The sequence below is a fragment of the Leptopilina heterotoma genome, unplaced genomic scaffold (genome assembly GCF_015476425.1).
Source record: "Leptopilina heterotoma isolate Lh14 unplaced genomic scaffold, ASM1547642v1 Lhet_550, whole genome shotgun sequence".
NCBI classification, from domain to species: Eukaryota; Metazoa; Arthropoda; class Insecta; order Hymenoptera; family Figitidae; genus Leptopilina; species Leptopilina heterotoma.
This window is the reverse complement of record NW_025111120.1, coordinates 117954-136934: the sequence shown is the minus strand read 5'-3', so window position 1 is coordinate 136934 and position 18981 is coordinate 117954. Positions and strand designations below refer to the sequence as shown.

Below are 18981 nucleotides of genomic sequence, written 5' to 3'. Positions count from 1 at the left end.
GTTGCTGATTACGAATATGAAGTCGAAATTGCAAAATTTAAAATGGCGGATCCAATATGCCGGATAAAAAAAATAAAAAATAATGGGATTAATAAGAAACTTGTTACTCGGGGGTTTTGGGGTCGCTGATTGCGAATATGAAGTCAAAATTGCAAAATTTAAAATGGCGGATCCAATATGGCGGACGAGAATTAAAAATTAAATAGGATTTACTTGAATATTGTTATCAGCTGACTATCATTTGTTCTTTTTCATTCAAGTCATGCGCTCCAGGGTTGTCAATTGTTTTTATTGATTGGCCAGCTGATTTTCATTTTTTCTTTTTCGTTCGTGTCAAGCGTTCCAGGTTTCCTTTCACAAATGGATTAAATTTCTTACTTTTATTAAACATAATTCGCCCTATTAGATTCACCACTATGATTCTTAACATTTTAACCCCAGAAACCCCAAAAACCCAAAGCATCAAATTTAATGTCAATCCCATTATTTTTTATTTTTTTGTCCTTCATATTGGATCCGCCATTTTAAATTTTGCAATTTTGACTTCTTACTCGTAATCAGCGACCCCAAAAACCCCAGAGTGACAAGTTTCATATAAATCCCATTTTTTATTTTTTCGTCCGCCATATTGGATCCGCCATTTTGAATTTTGCAATTTTAACTTCATATTCGTAATCAGCGACCCCAAGAACCCCCAAGTGACAAGTTTCATATAAATCCGATTATTTTTTATTTTTTCGTCCGCCATATTGGATCCGCCATTTTGAATTTTGCAATTTTAACTTCATATTCGTAATCAGCGATCCCAAGAACCCCCGAGTGACAAGTTTCATATAAATCCCATTATTTTTTATTTTTTCGTCCGCCATATTGGATCCGCCATTTTTAATTTTGCAATTTTGACTTCATATTCGTAATCAGCGACCCCAAAAACCCCCGAGTAACAAGTTTTAAACGAATCTGATTTATTTTTTTTAATTTTTTCGTCCGTCATAGGAGAAAATGTATCTTGACACTTTTTTTATTTACTATTATTTTATTTATTTATTATTATTTTTTTACTTTTGTTTTTTTTTAATTATCTGCTGGAAGAGTTTTACTAGAGCTAAGAATTGAAAATTTTTAGTAATATGTATTAGTTTCAAAGTTATGATGACTTTAATGCATTTGTGGTACAGCGTATGTACCACTGGGCGTTAAAGGGTTAAGGGTTAAGCTAAAAAAAGCATTTTTTTAGAAATTTTTTTGAAGGGGAAGGAAATGATTACGGTAAACGAAATTTTTAGATAATAGTGTATTATATTTAAGCTTAAAAAGACAATTTCCCTGAGCCATACAATAATCCTTCCTCTTCTTCAGAAAACTTGTTTCAAAATTGATTTTTTGAAGCCTGTAAAGCAGACTACTGCTTTAAGGGAGGGGTAAAGTCTATTTGGTAAAAAAACGCATGTTTTTATAATTCTTTTGGCGATACGCAGAAAGTTAATTTATTTTATCGCTTTGCATATAATTGTGTAACATTTAAATAATATTTCTCTAAATTTTAATTCAAAAATATTAAGATCTGAGCGAAATAATAGGATTTTTTTTAAGCTCCTCCAAAAAATTAAAGTGCATCTGTTAAAGGAGATGTTTTTTTAGGTAACGCTGGGAGGATTTTTTAAATAATTTTTTGATTTTTCGTATCACTTCAAAGCCAAAAAGGCGATTTTCGCTATAAAAAATTGATTTATCTGTTAGTGTAAAATACGTAATTTTGTATTTTTTAAAAAAAGCTCTAAGGGTTACCTGAGTAATTATGTGAAGATACTGTGCGCAAAATTGCAGAACGAAATGTTGAAATGCAATTTAAAAACTTAGCAATAGATATTTCTTATCGCACAAGAATCAATCTTTTAAATGGTGTATCGAAAAATATTGCAAATTGAAAAACAAACAAATTACAAATAATTTTTTAATGAAGAACATGAAGCCTGGACCTACAGAACTAAAGTACTCGTAACTTCGTCAATTTTTGCTTCGATTGACTTGAGATTTTAACACAACATTCTAGAGATATTATGTAATCATTAAAAAAATTCTAAAAAAATGCAATAAAAAATTTTTAAGACCTTACCCATTCCTTAACATAAAAGATATGTTCTTATTGTAACAGATTTTATAGATAAAAAATATGACGTCCCCAATGGAGGAATTTAATGAGAAATTTATTAAGCCATGAGGCCTACTTTTGATCTATAGGTAAAAATAGGTAAAATTAGTATAAATGTCTATTTACTGTAACGGCAGAGCAGGTCAAAACTGCCCTTAAAATTGACCTAAATTTTGAGGGCAGAGAAGCCTATACATACAGGTTATCCCTTGCAGTCACACAATTAGAATAATCGACAAAACATTATAAACTCTATTATAGATAGGGTTTCTTGGGTCGCTAAATTCGAATCCATGGTCAGATTTGCAAAGGGTGTTTACGAGGTGATCGCTCCGAGCGATCCGACGGAGCGAATAGGTTCTCAACCATTTTAAAATGTATGTTTGCTGAACATCATTTTTGATTCGCTGCCAGATTCCGCATGTGGAAAGCCTATGAATTAGCCATAAATTTTTTGGTGAATAAGGGATAAAGGATACGTTCTGTGCCTAGTGTTATGATTAATGGTTGCGTTCAGACCACTATTTCACTCAGAATAAATGCTCCACCAATTTCAATGGAGCTAGAAGAGCGACATATCTAGCATTAAGGAATTGTCGAGCGAAATACAATTTCGCTTTCTTTAGCAAAAATAAATTTCATGTGAAGTTTTAATTAAATGGAAAAATAAATAATTAATTAATATTATTTAATAATTAATTAATTAATTAATTAATGATTATTAAATGCAGAGAACCTTTGTAAGGTAAGATTATTTTTTATGTAATATATATTAATATATAGGTATATTTAAATTATTTATTAAAGTCATCCTCTAAAGTTATTTTTTCAGTTTGTCTATTTTTATTTGTTTTGATTTACAGTTTTAAATAATTTATCAATTAAGTATAAGTAATTTTTTTAAGTACTTTTAAAAACAATAACATTCATAGCAATTAGTTATCATTATTTTTTATAAATTTTAAAACAGAAAAATGAGAAATATGGGATTATTAATTTCCAGGTTAGTTTTAATATTTATAAATATTTGAATTTTTTAACATGTTTTTCTCGTAATTTTAAAGTAGAAAAATGTAAAATGTGAATATTAATTTTGAAGTTAGTTTTAATTTTCTCATTTAAAAATCAATGTAAATAATCTTTATTTATTTTAATAGTTTTTCTCTTTCAATATTTTTCAATGCAATTAAATGCTTTCAATGAAATTTGTGAATATTATAAACTAATTGAATTCTTGTGAGAAATTCTGTTGTTTTTGAAAAGAATTAAATTTTATAAAAAATATAATTAAAATTGTTAAAATAATTAAATAATTCCTTTGCATTTTTTTATATTTTGGAATTTCTTTAATTATTTTTTATTGGAAATTTTATTAAGTAATTGATTTTTATTGTAATATTTATTACATTTTTTTCTAAATAATTAAGTTCCTTCTAAGTATTTTTAAAATAATTATATTAAACAAAGAATTTAATTCAACTTTTATAAAATAAGTATCTATGATAATAATCGTAATTTTAAATTTCGTTATTAAATTTGCTTTGCATTGTCCCAGACTGCATGTAAGCTTGTAGCAACCTTGCGGCAAAATTATCGCGCAATATTGCCAATCTTGCACTGCAACCCTGCCGCAAGCTTACCTCAATCTTGAAATGTCCCACCTGTCACAAGGTTAAACTGTAAGATTGCTGTAAGCTTGCCTCAAAATTTTTAATTTCGATAACCTTAGCCAAAAAAAACAAAAAAATCCAAATTTTTATAACTGTACATTTTCTTCGGGATCAACTAAAGCTTTACTAATTTCTTATCAAACATAAAAAGATTTTTCAAAAGCTTTGAGGAGGAAGCAAAGAAATTCCAAGACTTTCTGAAAAATTTTGATAATTGATGAAATTAGCCAAGAAAAAAAAGAAAATTCCAAATTTCCAGAGACAGGAAATTTATTACTAAATAAACTAAAGTTTCCCTTGTTTTGTATCAAGAATAAAAAGATTTTTAAAAAGGTTTCAGGTGGAAGCAAAGAAAACCAAAAGATTTTCTGAAAAATTTTGATAATTTATGAAATTAGCCAACAAAAATAAGAAAATTCCAAATTTCTAAAGACAGGAAATTTTTTTATGGATCAACCAATGTTTTCCTTGTTTTTTATCAAGAATAAAAAGATTTTTTAAAAGGTTTCGGGTGGAAGCAAAGAAAATCAAAAGATTTTCTGAAAAATTTTGATAATTCATGAAATTAGCCAAGAAAAAAAAGAAAATTCCAAACTTCCAGAGACAGGAAATTTATTACTAGATCAACTAATTTTTTCCTTGTTTTGTATTAAGAATAAAAAGATTTTTAAAAAGGTATTAGGTGGGAGCAAAGAAAATCAAAAGATTTTCTGAAAAATTTTGATAATTCATGAAATTAGCCAACAAAAAAAAGAAAATTCCAAATTTCTAAAGACAGGAAATTTTTTTCTGGTTTAACCAATGTTTCCCTTGTTTTCTATCAAGAATGAAAAGATTTTTAAAAAGGTTTCAGGCGGGAGCAAAGAAAATCTAAAGATTTTCTGAAAAATTTTGATAATTCATGAAATTAGCCAACAAAAAAAAGAAAATTCCAAATTTCTAAAGGCAGGATATTTTTTTCTGAATCACCCAATGTTTTCCTTGTTTTGTATCAAGAATAAAAAGATTTTTAAAAAGGTTTCGGGTTGAAGCAAAGAAAATCAAAACATTTTCTGACAAATTTTGATAATTCATGAAATTAGAGAAGAAAAAAAAGAAAATTCCAAATTTCTAAAGACAGGAAATTTTTTTCTGGTTCAACTAAAGTTTCTCTTGTTTTGTATCAAGAGTAAAAAGATTTTTAAAAAGGTTTCAGGTGGGAGCAAAGAAAATCAAAAGATTTTCTGAAAAATTTTGATAATTCATGAAATTAGCCAAGAAAAAAAAGAAAATTCCAAATTTCCAGAGACAGGAAATTTATTACTGGATAAACTGAAGTTTCCCTTGTTTTGTATCAAGAGTAAAAAGATTTTTAAAAAGGTTTTAGGAGGGAGCAAAGAAAATCAAAAGATTTTCTGAAAAATTTTGATAATTCATGAAATTAGCCAACAAAAAAAAGAAAATTCCACATTTCCAGAGACAGGAAATTTATTACTGGATAAACTAAAGTTTCCCTTGTTTTGTATCAAAAATAAAAAGATTTTTAAAAAGGTTTCAGGTGGGAGCAAAGAAATTCTAATGATTTTCTAAAAAATTTTGATAATTTATGAAATTAGCCAACAAAAAAAAGAAAATTCCAAATTTCCAGAGACAGGAAATTAATTACTGGATCAACTAAATTTTTCCTTCTTTTGTATTAAGAATAAAAAGATTTTTAAAAAGGTTTCAGGTGGGAGCAAAGAAAATCAAAAGATTTTCTGAAAAATTTTGATAATTCATGAAATTAGCCAACAAAAAAAAGAAAATTCCAAATTTCTAAAGACAGGAAATTTTTTTCTGAATCAACCAATGTTTCTCTTGTTTTGTATCAAGAATAAAAAGATTTTTAAAAAGGTTTCGGGTTGAAGCAAAGAAAATCAAAAGATTTTCTGACATATTTTGATAATTCATAAAATTAGAGAAGAAAAAAAAGAAAATTCCAAACTTCTAAAGACAGGAAATTTTTTTCTGGATCAACTAAAGTTTCTCTTGTTTTGTATCAAGAGTAAAAAGATTTTTAATTAGGTTTCAGGTGGGAGCAAAGAAAATCAAAAGATTTTCTGAAAAATTTTGATAATTCATGAATTTAGCCAACAAAAAAAAGAAAATTCCAAATTTCTAAAGACAGGAAATATTTTTCTGGATCAACCAATGTTTTACTTGTTTTTTATTAACAATAAAAAGATTTTCATAAAGGTTTCAGGTGGAAGCAAAGAAAATCAAAAGATTTTCTGAAAAAGTTTGATAATTGATGAAATTAGCCAACAAAAATAAAAGAATTCCAAATTTCTAAAGACAGGAAATTTTTTGCTGGATAAACTAAAGTTTCCCTTGTTTTGTATCAAGAATAAAAAGATTTTAAAAAAGGTTTCAGGTGAGAGCAAAGAAAATCTAAAGATTTTCTGAAAAATTTTGATAATTCATGAATTTAGCCAACAAAAAAAAGAAAATTCCAAATTTCTAGAGACAGGAAATTTATTACTGGATAAACTAAAGTTTCCCTTGTTTTGTATCAAAAATAAAAAGTTTTTTAAAAAGGTTTCAGGTGGGAGCAAAGAAAATCGAAACATTTTCTCAAAAAATTTGATAATTGATGAATTTAGCCATCAAAAATAAGAAAATTCCAATTTCCAAAAAAGTTTGAAATCGATGAATTTTGGAAATAAAAATTACGAAAATTCCAAAATTTTGAGAACAGGAAATTTTTTTTAGTCTCCACAAAGATTTTTCTAGCTTCCTATTTAGTAGGGGAAGACGATTCAAAAGGTTTGAGGATAGAGCAAAGTCATCCGACGATTTTCTTGAATAAATTTTGAAATCGATGAATTTAGGAAATAAATATTACGAAAATTCCAAAATTAGGAGAACAGGAAATTTTTTTGCCGTCAACAAAGATTTTTCTAGCTTTTTCTAATATAGAAATTTTTAGAATCTTGTCTTTTACGATTTCAAATATCTAAAAATTATTTTTAAAAACAGTTGTTAAAAGAAATCACCATTTTGTGTCATAACAGTCTTCGCACTCTATAATTAATTTTGAAAAAGTAGCACAAATTAGTCTTCGAACTAAATAATAAAGTATTAAAAATTAGCTATCAAAAAAATTAATTTGACGACTGAAAAGACTCGTTTCAGACATTTCACAAAACTGACAAAAATTCTATTCACTTTTGTATTTTTCTGATTTGTTCCTAATTTTTATCAAAAATATATTTATTTTTTTTACTGCTAATAAATTGTATTCCTGAAACATATGTTATTATTCGTGAAAGAATTTAAATATTTATAAAAATAATTTTATTGTTGCGAAGAATTTTATTAAAATTTTTTGCAGAATTGAATTCTGCTTGGTAGTTTTATGAAAATATAGCAGATATTTAAAATCATTGAATTGGGAAAAGTTTTTAAAAATAATTTCATTTTACAAAGGGTTTTATTAAAATTTTTGAGAATAATTGAATTTCGTCTGTGTGGCATTTTATTAATTTTTTTTGTAAATAATTGAATTCTTGCGAACATTTTTTTTTAATTTTTATAAATAATTGAATTCTTGGAAAGAATTTTATTAAAATCTAAAGAATAGATAATATAATTATTTCAAAATAATTGAATTTCTGTGAAAATTTTTTTCTATTTTTTTCAATAATTGAATTCTTTCTAAGAATTTTATAAACATTATTTTGAGTCATTAATTTTTTCGAAGTATAATGTAATTATTATAAAAATTTTATTTAAAATAATTATTTTTTGACTGATTAATTTATTTAATATTTTTTTATTATAAATTAAAAGAAATTTTTCTTTAAAAAAACATAATGTAATTAAATAAGAAAAATTGAAACTTTAAGTGTCATTTATATGTGCAATATACGTCGCTAATTAAAATAGCAAGTTGAGGACCTTTTCGCTCCGTCGGATCGCTCGGAGCGATCACCTCGTAAACACCCAAAATTGTTAAAATTCAAAATAGTGGATTTAATGAGGCGACGAATTTTTTTTTTTTAAATTAAACGGATTCACTAAAAACTTGTTACTAAGGGATTTTTAGCTTCACTGATATCGAATCTGATGTCACTTTTCAAAAATTCAAATTTTTAAAAAATTCGTCCGTCATATTAAAGCCGCCATTTTTAATTTTTGAAAAGTAATAGCGGATTCGTAATCAGCAATCCTAAAAACCCCCGAGTAACAAGTTTCAAGCAAATCTGGTGGGTTTTTATTTTTTTTTAACTATCTCAAAAGGTGGTCGATATATTGACAAATGTGACTGAAAGGGTAAAGCCTTAACCTGTACTTGTAGGTTAAAAAATCTTGAAAATGTTGCGTTGGTTGCGGCGATATATTTTTGTAATATAGGTGGATATACTAACGTACCAATCTTCTTTTTTTTTTTAATCTCTATTCGTACCAATCCTTCCTGTTAAATTGCATTTTTTTAAAAGTTGAGGTGTAAATTTACACATTTCAGATTGATTTCCCGATATCTCACTTAAATGATCAGCTGGGATTTCAAATCAAACGGATGTGTAATGTTCAAACCTTCCTTAAAACATCCCCGTTTGTCGATTTTTGTCGTCATTTTTGCTCGGAACTTATCACCTTCCAGACCACCGTGTAAATTGTAGTGTTTTATTAGGTTTGGTTAAATGTAGACACAGATCCTTCAAAATAAGAAAAGTGTGACTTGTTAGATAAAAATTAAATTTAATTATTTAATCATAATAATTTGTGTTTGTAACGTGTGTATTAACTAAAAGAGTACTTCAGCTTAATTTTGATACAAACACCTCATCGAAATTAGTAAAATTTAATTAGTTCTTGGATTTTTTAAAATACCCGGTTCAATGTAGCCTACCCTCCCCTACTTCTTTACATTTCTCGAGGTTTAAAAAAACTGTTTTTTTTAAATTTTCATATTTTAAGCAATGTACATGCAGAAGTGTAATTTTATTTATAAGGATTATATAGTTATTTATACCAAATACAAACTACTAAGGTCAAATAAATGGAATAATTTAATCTAATAAATATTGCTTTAAATCAATTATAAAAATAGCTTGATTTAATAATTCCCGTTTTTTTAATTCAAATAAGCGGATTTATTTGCAACAATAAAATAATATTTTAGAAATAACTACATATTATATATTTGTATCAAATTTTGAATTATTCATTATAAATAATTATTTTAATTGAGACTAATATCCCTTTAATTGCAAAAAATAATTAATTATTGGAATAATTCAGGTACTTCTGGATAGTTTATTAATATTGTGACATTTATTAAATTTTAACAATGTTTCAACACCAACGTTGGTATTTGAAATTATTTATTCCAATAATATAAATGATTTTACTCTGGAGTAACTGGACTAATTATAGTCAAATTTAAAAAAATAATTAATTATTTATCCTACATGCTTCTAAGGGCTCATATGCTTGGAAATATTGACATTTAATTCTTACAATAATAAATTAAAATTTGAAACCTACGGGGATCGAAACTTAGTCGCACTTACCTACCCTAAGACCTATAACCGAATCTGACCTAACTCTGCCGTACTAAGGAAATAGAGAAAACAAACTACATCGTCAACGGAACTGACTTATTTTATCTAAATATTCTTTTATTTGTTTTTATTAACTAATTTATTTTGCATTAAATAAATTGAAGTCATAAAATGAATTGTGCCAAATAATTTTTATTTATACCAAATATTTAATTATTTGGTAAAAATAAATAAATTAATTTGTTTAAATAACTCATTATCTACTTTGGTTTTAATAAGTTATTTATTTGATTAAAATATTTTTTTTATTTGATTAAAATATTTTTTTGTTTTCATTAAGTAATGCATTATTTCAAAATTTCAAATAGATAATTTAGTCTACTTGAAGCGATAAAATAAATTAATTGTGGCAAATAATTTTTATTTATGTCAAATATCCAATTAACTGAGCGAAATAATAATTTGTTTTAAAATAACTCATTATTTGTGTTAAATAAATTTATTTATTACAGTCAAGTAATTATTTAATTAATCTAATTAAGATTCATTTGATTCAACTAATTAAAATTATTTAAAGGAAATAAATTCTTATTAGATCGAAATAAAAACTTTTTAAATAAGATATATAACTTTTTTACAGTGTATCTATAGAAAAGTAAAAGTTATTAATGTGAACGAACATTATGCTATATTTAAAAAAAATTTTAAATTGAAAATTAATGTTTTGAAATAATTATTGTCATCAATTTTACTCAAATTTGATACAGGGTTAATTTTAGTGTTTTTTATTAGAATTTAGTCTTCAGAATGAAACTTGAGTTTTTCATTTTTTGACCATTAATTAATATAATATAATAGCATTTCTGAATTCTGTGCAATATACTAACAAAAGTCTCATATTATTAATATGGATATTGTTAATATTATGACCTAATAGAATTCTTTTAGGAAAGTGAACTTATGAGTTTAACAAAAAAAATTTTATTGTTGACCTAAGAAATGCAACCGTATAAAAATGAATTACAGAAAAATTTCAATTTTTAAACTTTTAATTTTTTAATCTTTCAATAATTAAATCTAACATTTTTTATGTGTTATTCAAAATTTTATTATTATGACTACTAAATCTTAATAAGAAACACTAAAATTAACCCTGTATCAAGTTTGAGTAAAACTCACATAAGTATATGAAAAAACTAAAAATTTCGAATTTTTGAAAAAATGGCATAACTTCCGTTCATATTAATATTTTTTAATCTACTATCGCTAGGATTTTAAGTTAGGCTAATGCCTAAAAGCTAATGCCTAAACAGAGTGAGAATAAATTATTACAACCAAATTAAAATATTGATTTTTATTCCACATGCACAAAAATGGCGCTTTCTGATAGCAGACGACAGGGAGGAAAGTCATTCATTTCTTCGACCGCATTAATATGGCGGCAGTGTTCTCCCATGGGCATGAAAATTAGCTGTTCACATGCATTTTTCTTGCCCAAGGGAGAAAACGGCCGCCATTTTCATGGCTGCCTTTAACCTCTTGTTGCTTAATATACTATTATTGGATTGGGAAGATTATGAAGATGATGATAGAAATCTGTTTACATTGTGGCAGATGATTGTAAGGCTTTACATTATGATATGACGACCGTAAGGGTACAGCCACACGAACTTATGTATGCATGATGCATGCATGCACAAACATTTGACTGTTTACAACTCAATTTTTCGCTTTCGAAAAATCATTTTTCTGGCGGGATATTTAAAATTGATTAAAATTTAAAAATAACGTATTACTAATTATTACAATAAAAAATGAAAAAAATGAACGTTTATTATAAGGAATTAATTGTAAATAAATTTCTCTTAATTTGTGGCATATTTTAAATAATAATAAAAATTCACAATATTAAAATATGCCACAAATTAAGAGAAATTTATTTACAATTAATTAATAAACTTAATAAACTATAATAAACTATAAATTTATAAACTTTAAATTATAATAAACTATAATAAACTTTCATTTTTTTATTTTTTATTGTAATAATTAGTAATACGTTATTTTTAAATTTTAATCAATTTTAAATATCCCGCCAGAAAAATGATTTTTTGAAAGCGAAAAATTGAGGTGTGAACAGTCAAATGTTTGTGCATGCATGCATCATGCATACATAAGTTCGTGTGGCTGTACCCTAAAAAGCGCAGAAACTATTCGAGTGAGAAGGCAAAATTATAGCTTTAGTTTTTTTTTCACTTATTGTATATTGGGACAGTAAAACAATGGAATCCTTAACAGCAAAATAATTAGTCGATCGCTTAGCCATTCTCGTCTTAAGTGAAGGCAATGTTAAACTGTTAGGTATTTCATCAATCACTAATGCGTACGAAATGAAAACCACGTAACTGCATTCTCGAAACATGTGTAAGTTCTTCTATCGTAAACTTGGCCAAGGCACCACGTAAGTGCACTTCGGTTACATTCGCCCTTATTTGTCGGGTATATTCGGAGAGGTACAGATTACCATGCACTGCTCCCCACCAAGGGACATAGGAAATGTGTAAGTTTTTAATTCTGATCGTTGTGCCGAGCTCGAGTACCCGTGCGGGAAGAAACAACGCAATTGACGATGTGTAAGTTTTTCCTTCGTATTTTCAAAAGGTAGACATCGTTAGTCACATTTTGCATAGAATTTATTTAAATAATTAATTATTTTTTGCAAAATTAGAACCAACACATACACAGAAAAAAACCCGACTCACTTTTGTTGCAACGTATTTGGAAGTCGGTCTCGAAATGAGTAATAGACAACTTCAAATGACTCGAAATAAGTAATCGGCAACTTCAAGTGACTCAAAATAAAAAAAATGTCAGGTTCTAGTTTTTTGTGTGTGTTATGTTGGCAACAATTGTAGAAAATGCGCGTTGCGCCGTTACTTTTTTGTGTTTCGCATGTTTCGTGTTACATGGTTGCCATCCCTGACAGTCAATTCACAAGTGTCTAACCTAAAAATTTGTTTTTTTATTTCTCATAAATGCGATAAATCGACTTCAAGTATTAATGTTTTGACAAGTGCAACGTGTTTATTCATTATAAACAATTATTTTAATTCATATTTTTCTGAATTATTCCAATGTTATTGTAATTTTATCATAAACCCAAAATGATACCGCTTTTATTCATTTTGAGTTTTTTCCCTAGAAACTCAGAATGAGTTGAAGGGGTATCATTTTTGTTGCACTTCAAAATGAGTATCATATGTTACTCATTTTGAATTCAGTTTTTTTCTGTGTACACTTTCAATAGAGAAGTGTCATTTACCCTCACAGCACGGGATATCCCGCGAATATCCCATTTCCATCCCGTGATATCCCATGAGATATCTCACGGGACGGAAATTTGGATATCCCAAGGACATCCACTGGATATCCCTGGGATATCCACGGGATATGCAAAGTTTTCTTTCGTGGGTCATCCCGTGTGGGATATGTCAGCGCATGCGCAGGAAACGAAATGCAATCGTTCCAAGTGCCAAAGAGTGTGTGTCAAAGAGCTGTGAAATTATATTTAACGCATTTAAATTAAAAAAAGTTTGTTTAGATATTTGTTGCATTAAATTAACGAAAGTAGAAAATATATATATTTATCAATTCAGCTTAAAATTATGATTTTTTAGTTACTTTTTTTGGTAGATGATATATTAAATTATTCAAATATTTATTCTAACTACATTCTAAACAAATACTGCATGAATAACTAGATTAATTACTGAAAATCCAGTATATTTTTCGCTTTAAACAAGAAGAAATAAAATTTTATATGTATGTACACTCAGATGCTTTAATGCTGTCCTTCCGGTTTAAAGGAATTTTGAAAAGTCGTGTCATTTCTATCAAATTCTTAGGTCGTGACATACGAATGTTCATTCGTATGTCATGAACTGAAAACATTTTGACAGAAATCATACGACTTTACAAAATACCGTCAAACCGGAAGGACAGCATTATTGTATCTGAGTGTACTCTTATAATCTTACACGCGCATGCGTCGACCTTTCCAGCTGTTGAGTGTCATGGCGACCATAGCGTCGCGTCATTAGATCAGAAGCGTGTGTTTTGCACTGTGTGATTATAAGTGTTGCTGTTTAATATGTTTAACTTTCACATTTTTTTAGTTTTTTGTAAATATCTTTAACCAATAAATATTTATCATTAATAGACAAAATAAATTGACCAAAATTAGTTTAAACCAACACACAATAAATGGTTAGCATTAAAAAGACATTTTATTGAATTCAACTAATGTTCATTAAATCACAAAAACATAACTTTGATATTAGTCAAATAATCTTTTATTTTTGAAATAATTTTTTTCTCATTCTGGTTATAATTTAATAATGGTTTTTCAACTCTTTAAAGCTCTAATTATTTTTCAACATAATATTACTATTTCTCACGTGTCATATCACGTGTGGAGAATATTAGGATATCCCACGCGAGTCTCCCATGGGATGGAAATTTGGATGTCCCTGGGATATCTCAATATTCCGCGAGATATCCTTTTGCTCAGAGGGTAATTATTAAATTTTTATTTCTAAAACCGTTTTTCTCTATTTTCTCAGTTTGACAGGGATTGCACATATGTAAGTTTTTCCTTAGTACGGCAGCTTTGTAATAACTACTATTGTCCTTTATGATTCGTAAATTCATTAATGAATTAGAAAAAATGATTTACTATGGGTTTCAGTTTTACTGTTTTACTATTATTTCCCAGACAGAACAAAATATTCAAAGAACCTTCCTGTAATATTCTTTTGGCATATTCGGAACCTTCCAAAAAATATTCCAGGAAGGTGTACAGAAGTAGGTAAAAGTCCGCGAATATAGAATATTCCCTAGGTAAGTTCAAAGAATATTCATGAGGAATATTTTATTAACGTACCTGAAATACATTCAGGGAATATTGTAAACCCATATTTAAGGAATATTCACTATGAATACTTACAAAATTTGCTAATGGGACATTCCACGCTAAGTCGGTATTCATTTTGCTTTTGCATGTGAAATTTTTTTCAAAAAATTTTTTTTCTTTCAGTGCTCGTTGAAATGAGCTACCATGATGTACAAGAAAGTTTAATTATTTTCAATTTTGAAAATCTGATGTCAAATTTAAAATTAGTATCGAAATTGGTTAAAGTTTTTTTATATACTTTAATGTTTAAAAATATATATTTTAATAATTCTAATTAGTTTTTCAGTTATGTGTCATAATAAGTATTTCTTTAAGAATTACTTAAATTAAAATGACTTGAAATTGTTTACAATAAACAGTGTAGTACAACATTCCCGCGCGCTTTGTCCTTATTCAGGTAGGGGAGGGTAGGCTACATTGAACCGGGTATTTTAAAAAATCCAAAAACTAATTAAGTTTTACTAATTTTGATCAGGTTTTTGTATCAAAATTAAGCTGAAGTACTCCTTTAGTTAATACACACGTTACAAACACAAATTATTATGATTAAATAATTAAATTTAATTTTTTTCTAACAAGTCACACTTTTCTTATTTTGAAGGATCTGTGTCTACATTGAACCACCTCTAATAAAACACTACAATTTACTTCAAAAATAATATTTCCACTTACACATTGTAAAAATATTATTTTTCACTTAAAAAAATAGAATATTGTTGTTAAAGAGTTATTATTTGTTAATACAGGAGATTAATATATTTTGATGTCAGGTTAGGTAGGTAAAGTGACAGTTTGAGTTTATCTCGTTCACAATTGTGATAAAAGCATGTCTTCCAGTATTTTTCTTACTAATTAGTAGAGCAGACAACTTTACAACTCTCAAAATTGAAAATTCTTTGCTTTTTCGGGTGGTTCAATGATGCCGCACTCACTGTATTCACATGACATTCACAACAAAAATTGTTTAGAATAAATTTATGTAAAAGTTAAAATTCTTTATCACATCGGAATATTGAAGTTGACACCCTAAGCGAAATAAATCACAAGTTTACTAATTTTTAAAACTTCCTATTTCAAAAAAAGACTTGATTATATTTCCACAAAATTTTTTGTTTTGTATGTGAAAAACAGTTTTTTTTAGTGTATAAATGTGTCGATATATATATGAAATTGGATAATAATTAACCAACTCAGGTCTATTCTTAATTATTTACTTTTTAAATTGAATTCCTTCCGCACAAATACTTTTTATCTTTATCTATGAATTTATCACTTTTCTTTAATTATTTTTTTTTCTATTTATTTTTTTATGAGAAGAATGGTAAATATTTAGCAAAAAAAATTCGAATTTATTAAAAACAACTCTCATTTCGAGAAATAAAAAATTAAGAACCTCCACCTTTAGAGTAAAATAAAAATGTAAAAATTGCAGAAAACTCCATCGTTGAACCGAAGGAAATCATTGATCACGCCCTGAAATTTCGTTAAAATATTAATAGTTTATTATAATATTATATTTTTCAAGATTGTCAGGCAATATTGTCTCAATATTTCGAGGCAATGTTCCTACAGTTCTACCCTGTACCATTGACTTGGAAACATTGACCCATTCCACGTTGACCGACTTTATTGGGATTGTTAACTGTATATTATGTTATAACTCTTACTCTTTTGCATAATGCATAATGTTTTTTAGATACTAACTAATTTAGTTTTGCAAATTTTTCAGGGCGGTTTCTATTTCTTTTACCTTTTGGATCGCTATGCTGCAGGATATTCAATGCTATTTGCTGTTTTGGCAGAAGCAATAGCGGTTAGTTGGATTTATGGTGTGGATAAATTCTGTGCTGACATCAAAGACATGATAGGTTTCACTCCTGGATTATATTGGAGAGTTTGCTGGAAATTTGTGGCTCCAATTTTTATAATTGTTCGTACTAATAAAATAATAACACAATAAATTGAACAAATAGTTTTATTAAACTAATAATTAAAACCATTCTTACAGTTTATTATTGTTTATGGTTTGATGGCCTATGAACCATTAACTTATGAGGACTATGTTTATCCAGAGTGGGCCAATATTTTGGGTTGGTGTATTGCATCTTCTTCAGTTGCAATGATACCAGGTTATGCCATCTATATATTTATTGTTACCCCTGGAACGTATTGTCAGGTAAGGTAATAATTTTAATCATATAAGAAAATAACGTTTTTTCTTATATTTCGTAACGTTAGCTGAAAGCATTATTATCTTTATTTGTTTCAAAGTAATAATAAAATGAAAATAAAATGACCCAAAACTTCAACGCCTGATTACTTCAATAATAAAATTTTGTTTTGAAAAATATTGTAGGGGGAAAAAGTGTACTCATATATCTACCAAAAACCATAGATAACTTGAAAATTGGAGACAATTTTTCAAGTGGTCGGTTTCACATATTTTGACCCATTACCTCCCTACACTACATGCATTTTATGACAGGACCTGGATACACAGTAAAATGCTACCACCTCACTATTAAGGATAACACAGCTCAACAAAAAAATGAAAAAATGTTGCGCCTGGGTTTATATAATGATTTTATTCACTAAAATAAAAGAAAAATATGGGGCATTCTTTCTGAATCCGGCCACCCCCCTGCACACTTTATTTTTGAAGATAAAATGTTGTATGTATATACTCAAAATTTTCGTAAGAAAGTCAAGTTTTTGATGCCACATGGCGAATTTATAATCGGATGCCCGTAAGTCGATTATGAAAAGTGTCGAAAGGGAGGTGAGAAGGGGAATAAAAGGAAGACTTGGATAGTTTTAAAGTGATAATATTTATTAATTATAACTTACAAGGCTGAATTCGATCAGTTAACGGAGAAACCGATGGCTTCGGAGAGGGTGGAGAGATTATCCTACTAATCACTATGGCACTAATAATTATAATAGTGTGACACGAAACGTTTTGCGAAGCGGGGGATAGTATGGTCAAACAGCAAGTGTCGCGTCTGCTTACGAATCCGGCGATTGACACCCTCGAGGCCCTTCGGCCGTTTCCGGGTTCAATCGCCTGATTCGCAACAGACGCGGGAGAATTCGTAACGCTACGTTACACCCCCCTTCCCCTAAATGGGACGAAGTGTAACCCCTTATAAAAATTCAATTAATTTTCCGACAATTCGTTGTAATCAGTAATGACGACTATACATTCAATGTTTTCTTTTTTACTATTTTCCGCTAATTTTCTTGAATTTTCCGCTAGGCTATTCTCCAAAAATTCCTCTCGTCGTTTGTCCCAGTTGGCTCGTACATTTTTTCTCCCGTTGCTTGATGGCTCACAGTATCCTGCTCTTGCCTTTAGATTTCTTTTATTGCAGAATTCATCGTGGATTATAATCCACGATAAGTGTCGTGGAAAACCCATTATATATAATGGGTTTGCTTGCGGGTAGTATTTTGGTGTGAAAGAGTGTCTTATTCCGAATTTTTCCGACACTTCCCGTATTACTTTATTGGCATATTCCGTGCCATTGTCGGAAACTAAAATTCTGGGCGTTCCCCATATGGAAATTACTCTATTGTGAAATTCTGCTTCGATAGTTTTTCCGTCCGCTTTTATAATTGGAATTATTTCCACCCATTTTGTGAAAATGTCCAGAAATACTAAGACATATTTTTTCCGATTTTTCGATAGGGGTAATGGGCATATTATATCCGAAGCAACCATCGTACATGGTTCTTCCACGATTCTTTTACCCATCGGTCCTATTTTCGGTTTATTATTTGCTTTTGTTTGTTGGCAAATTTTACATTTTCGAATATATTTTACTATTTCCGTGTACATCCCAGGCCAGAAAAAATTTTCGGAAAATCTATGGAAAGTTTTCTCCACACCAAGCAAGGTGTCCTGCTTGCACTAATTTCCACGGATTTTCATCTTTAAGGGGATGTCAAAGTCGATTGGATTTTTGCATTGAGCTTCAATGGGAAAATCGCATCGACTTTGACATCCCCTTAAGGAGGGGAGATTTTAACGGATCGGGTCTATGAAAATATAATTGTTTGTCTCGAATTCGACAATTTTCGTGTTCGTGAGGTTTTGATTCTACTATTCTCATTATTGTTTCGTACTAGTTATTTTTTGTTTGATTTTCGGTACTTTCGACTTTTATTACTTCGGAAATTTCTTGCTTTTCTTCGAAAACTCTCGACAACGCGCCTAGAACTACATTTGCTAAACCTTTTCGATAAATTATTTCGAAATCATGTTTTGACAGTTCCAACGCCCGTCTCGCCAAGCGTCCTGTAGGATTTTTCAAGTTGTGTAACCATTTTAAAGCAATGTGATCAGTTATTACTTTAAAATGACTACCTTCTAAATATTGTCGAAATTTGCCTATGAACGTTTTTACCGCGAGGCACTCCTTTTCAGTTGTCGAATATTTCCTCTCCGTTTCGCTCAAATGTTTACTTCTATAAGTCCATTTTACATTTTTTCGTAGTAGTTTTTGCAAACTATACTGCCATCCTTTTCGAAAAAGACACTATCTACATTTTAGCTTAATCGGAGATATTGAAGGAAACGCGTTTGCATCTGGATCTCTTAATAAAATTTAAAATTTTGTAAACAAACTTATGTTCTTGACTAATTCGGACACGCTCTTT

The 18981-nt window shown here is 28.5% G+C and overlaps 1 protein-coding gene across 1 annotated transcript in view; it reads left to right on the top strand.

The window, feature by feature from the left end:
* The window catches only part of LOC122508725 (sodium-dependent dopamine transporter-like), a 346409-nt gene that overhangs the window by 313561 nt on the left and 13867 nt on the right, over window positions 1–18981 (top strand). The window contains exons 6-7 of the mRNA XM_043622242.1: window positions 16052–16252; window positions 16331–16498. Of these exons, the coding sequence (XP_043478177.1) occupies window positions 16052–16252; window positions 16331–16498 (369 nt within the window). The remainder of the gene's footprint in view (window positions 1–16051; window positions 16253–16330; window positions 16499–18981) is intronic.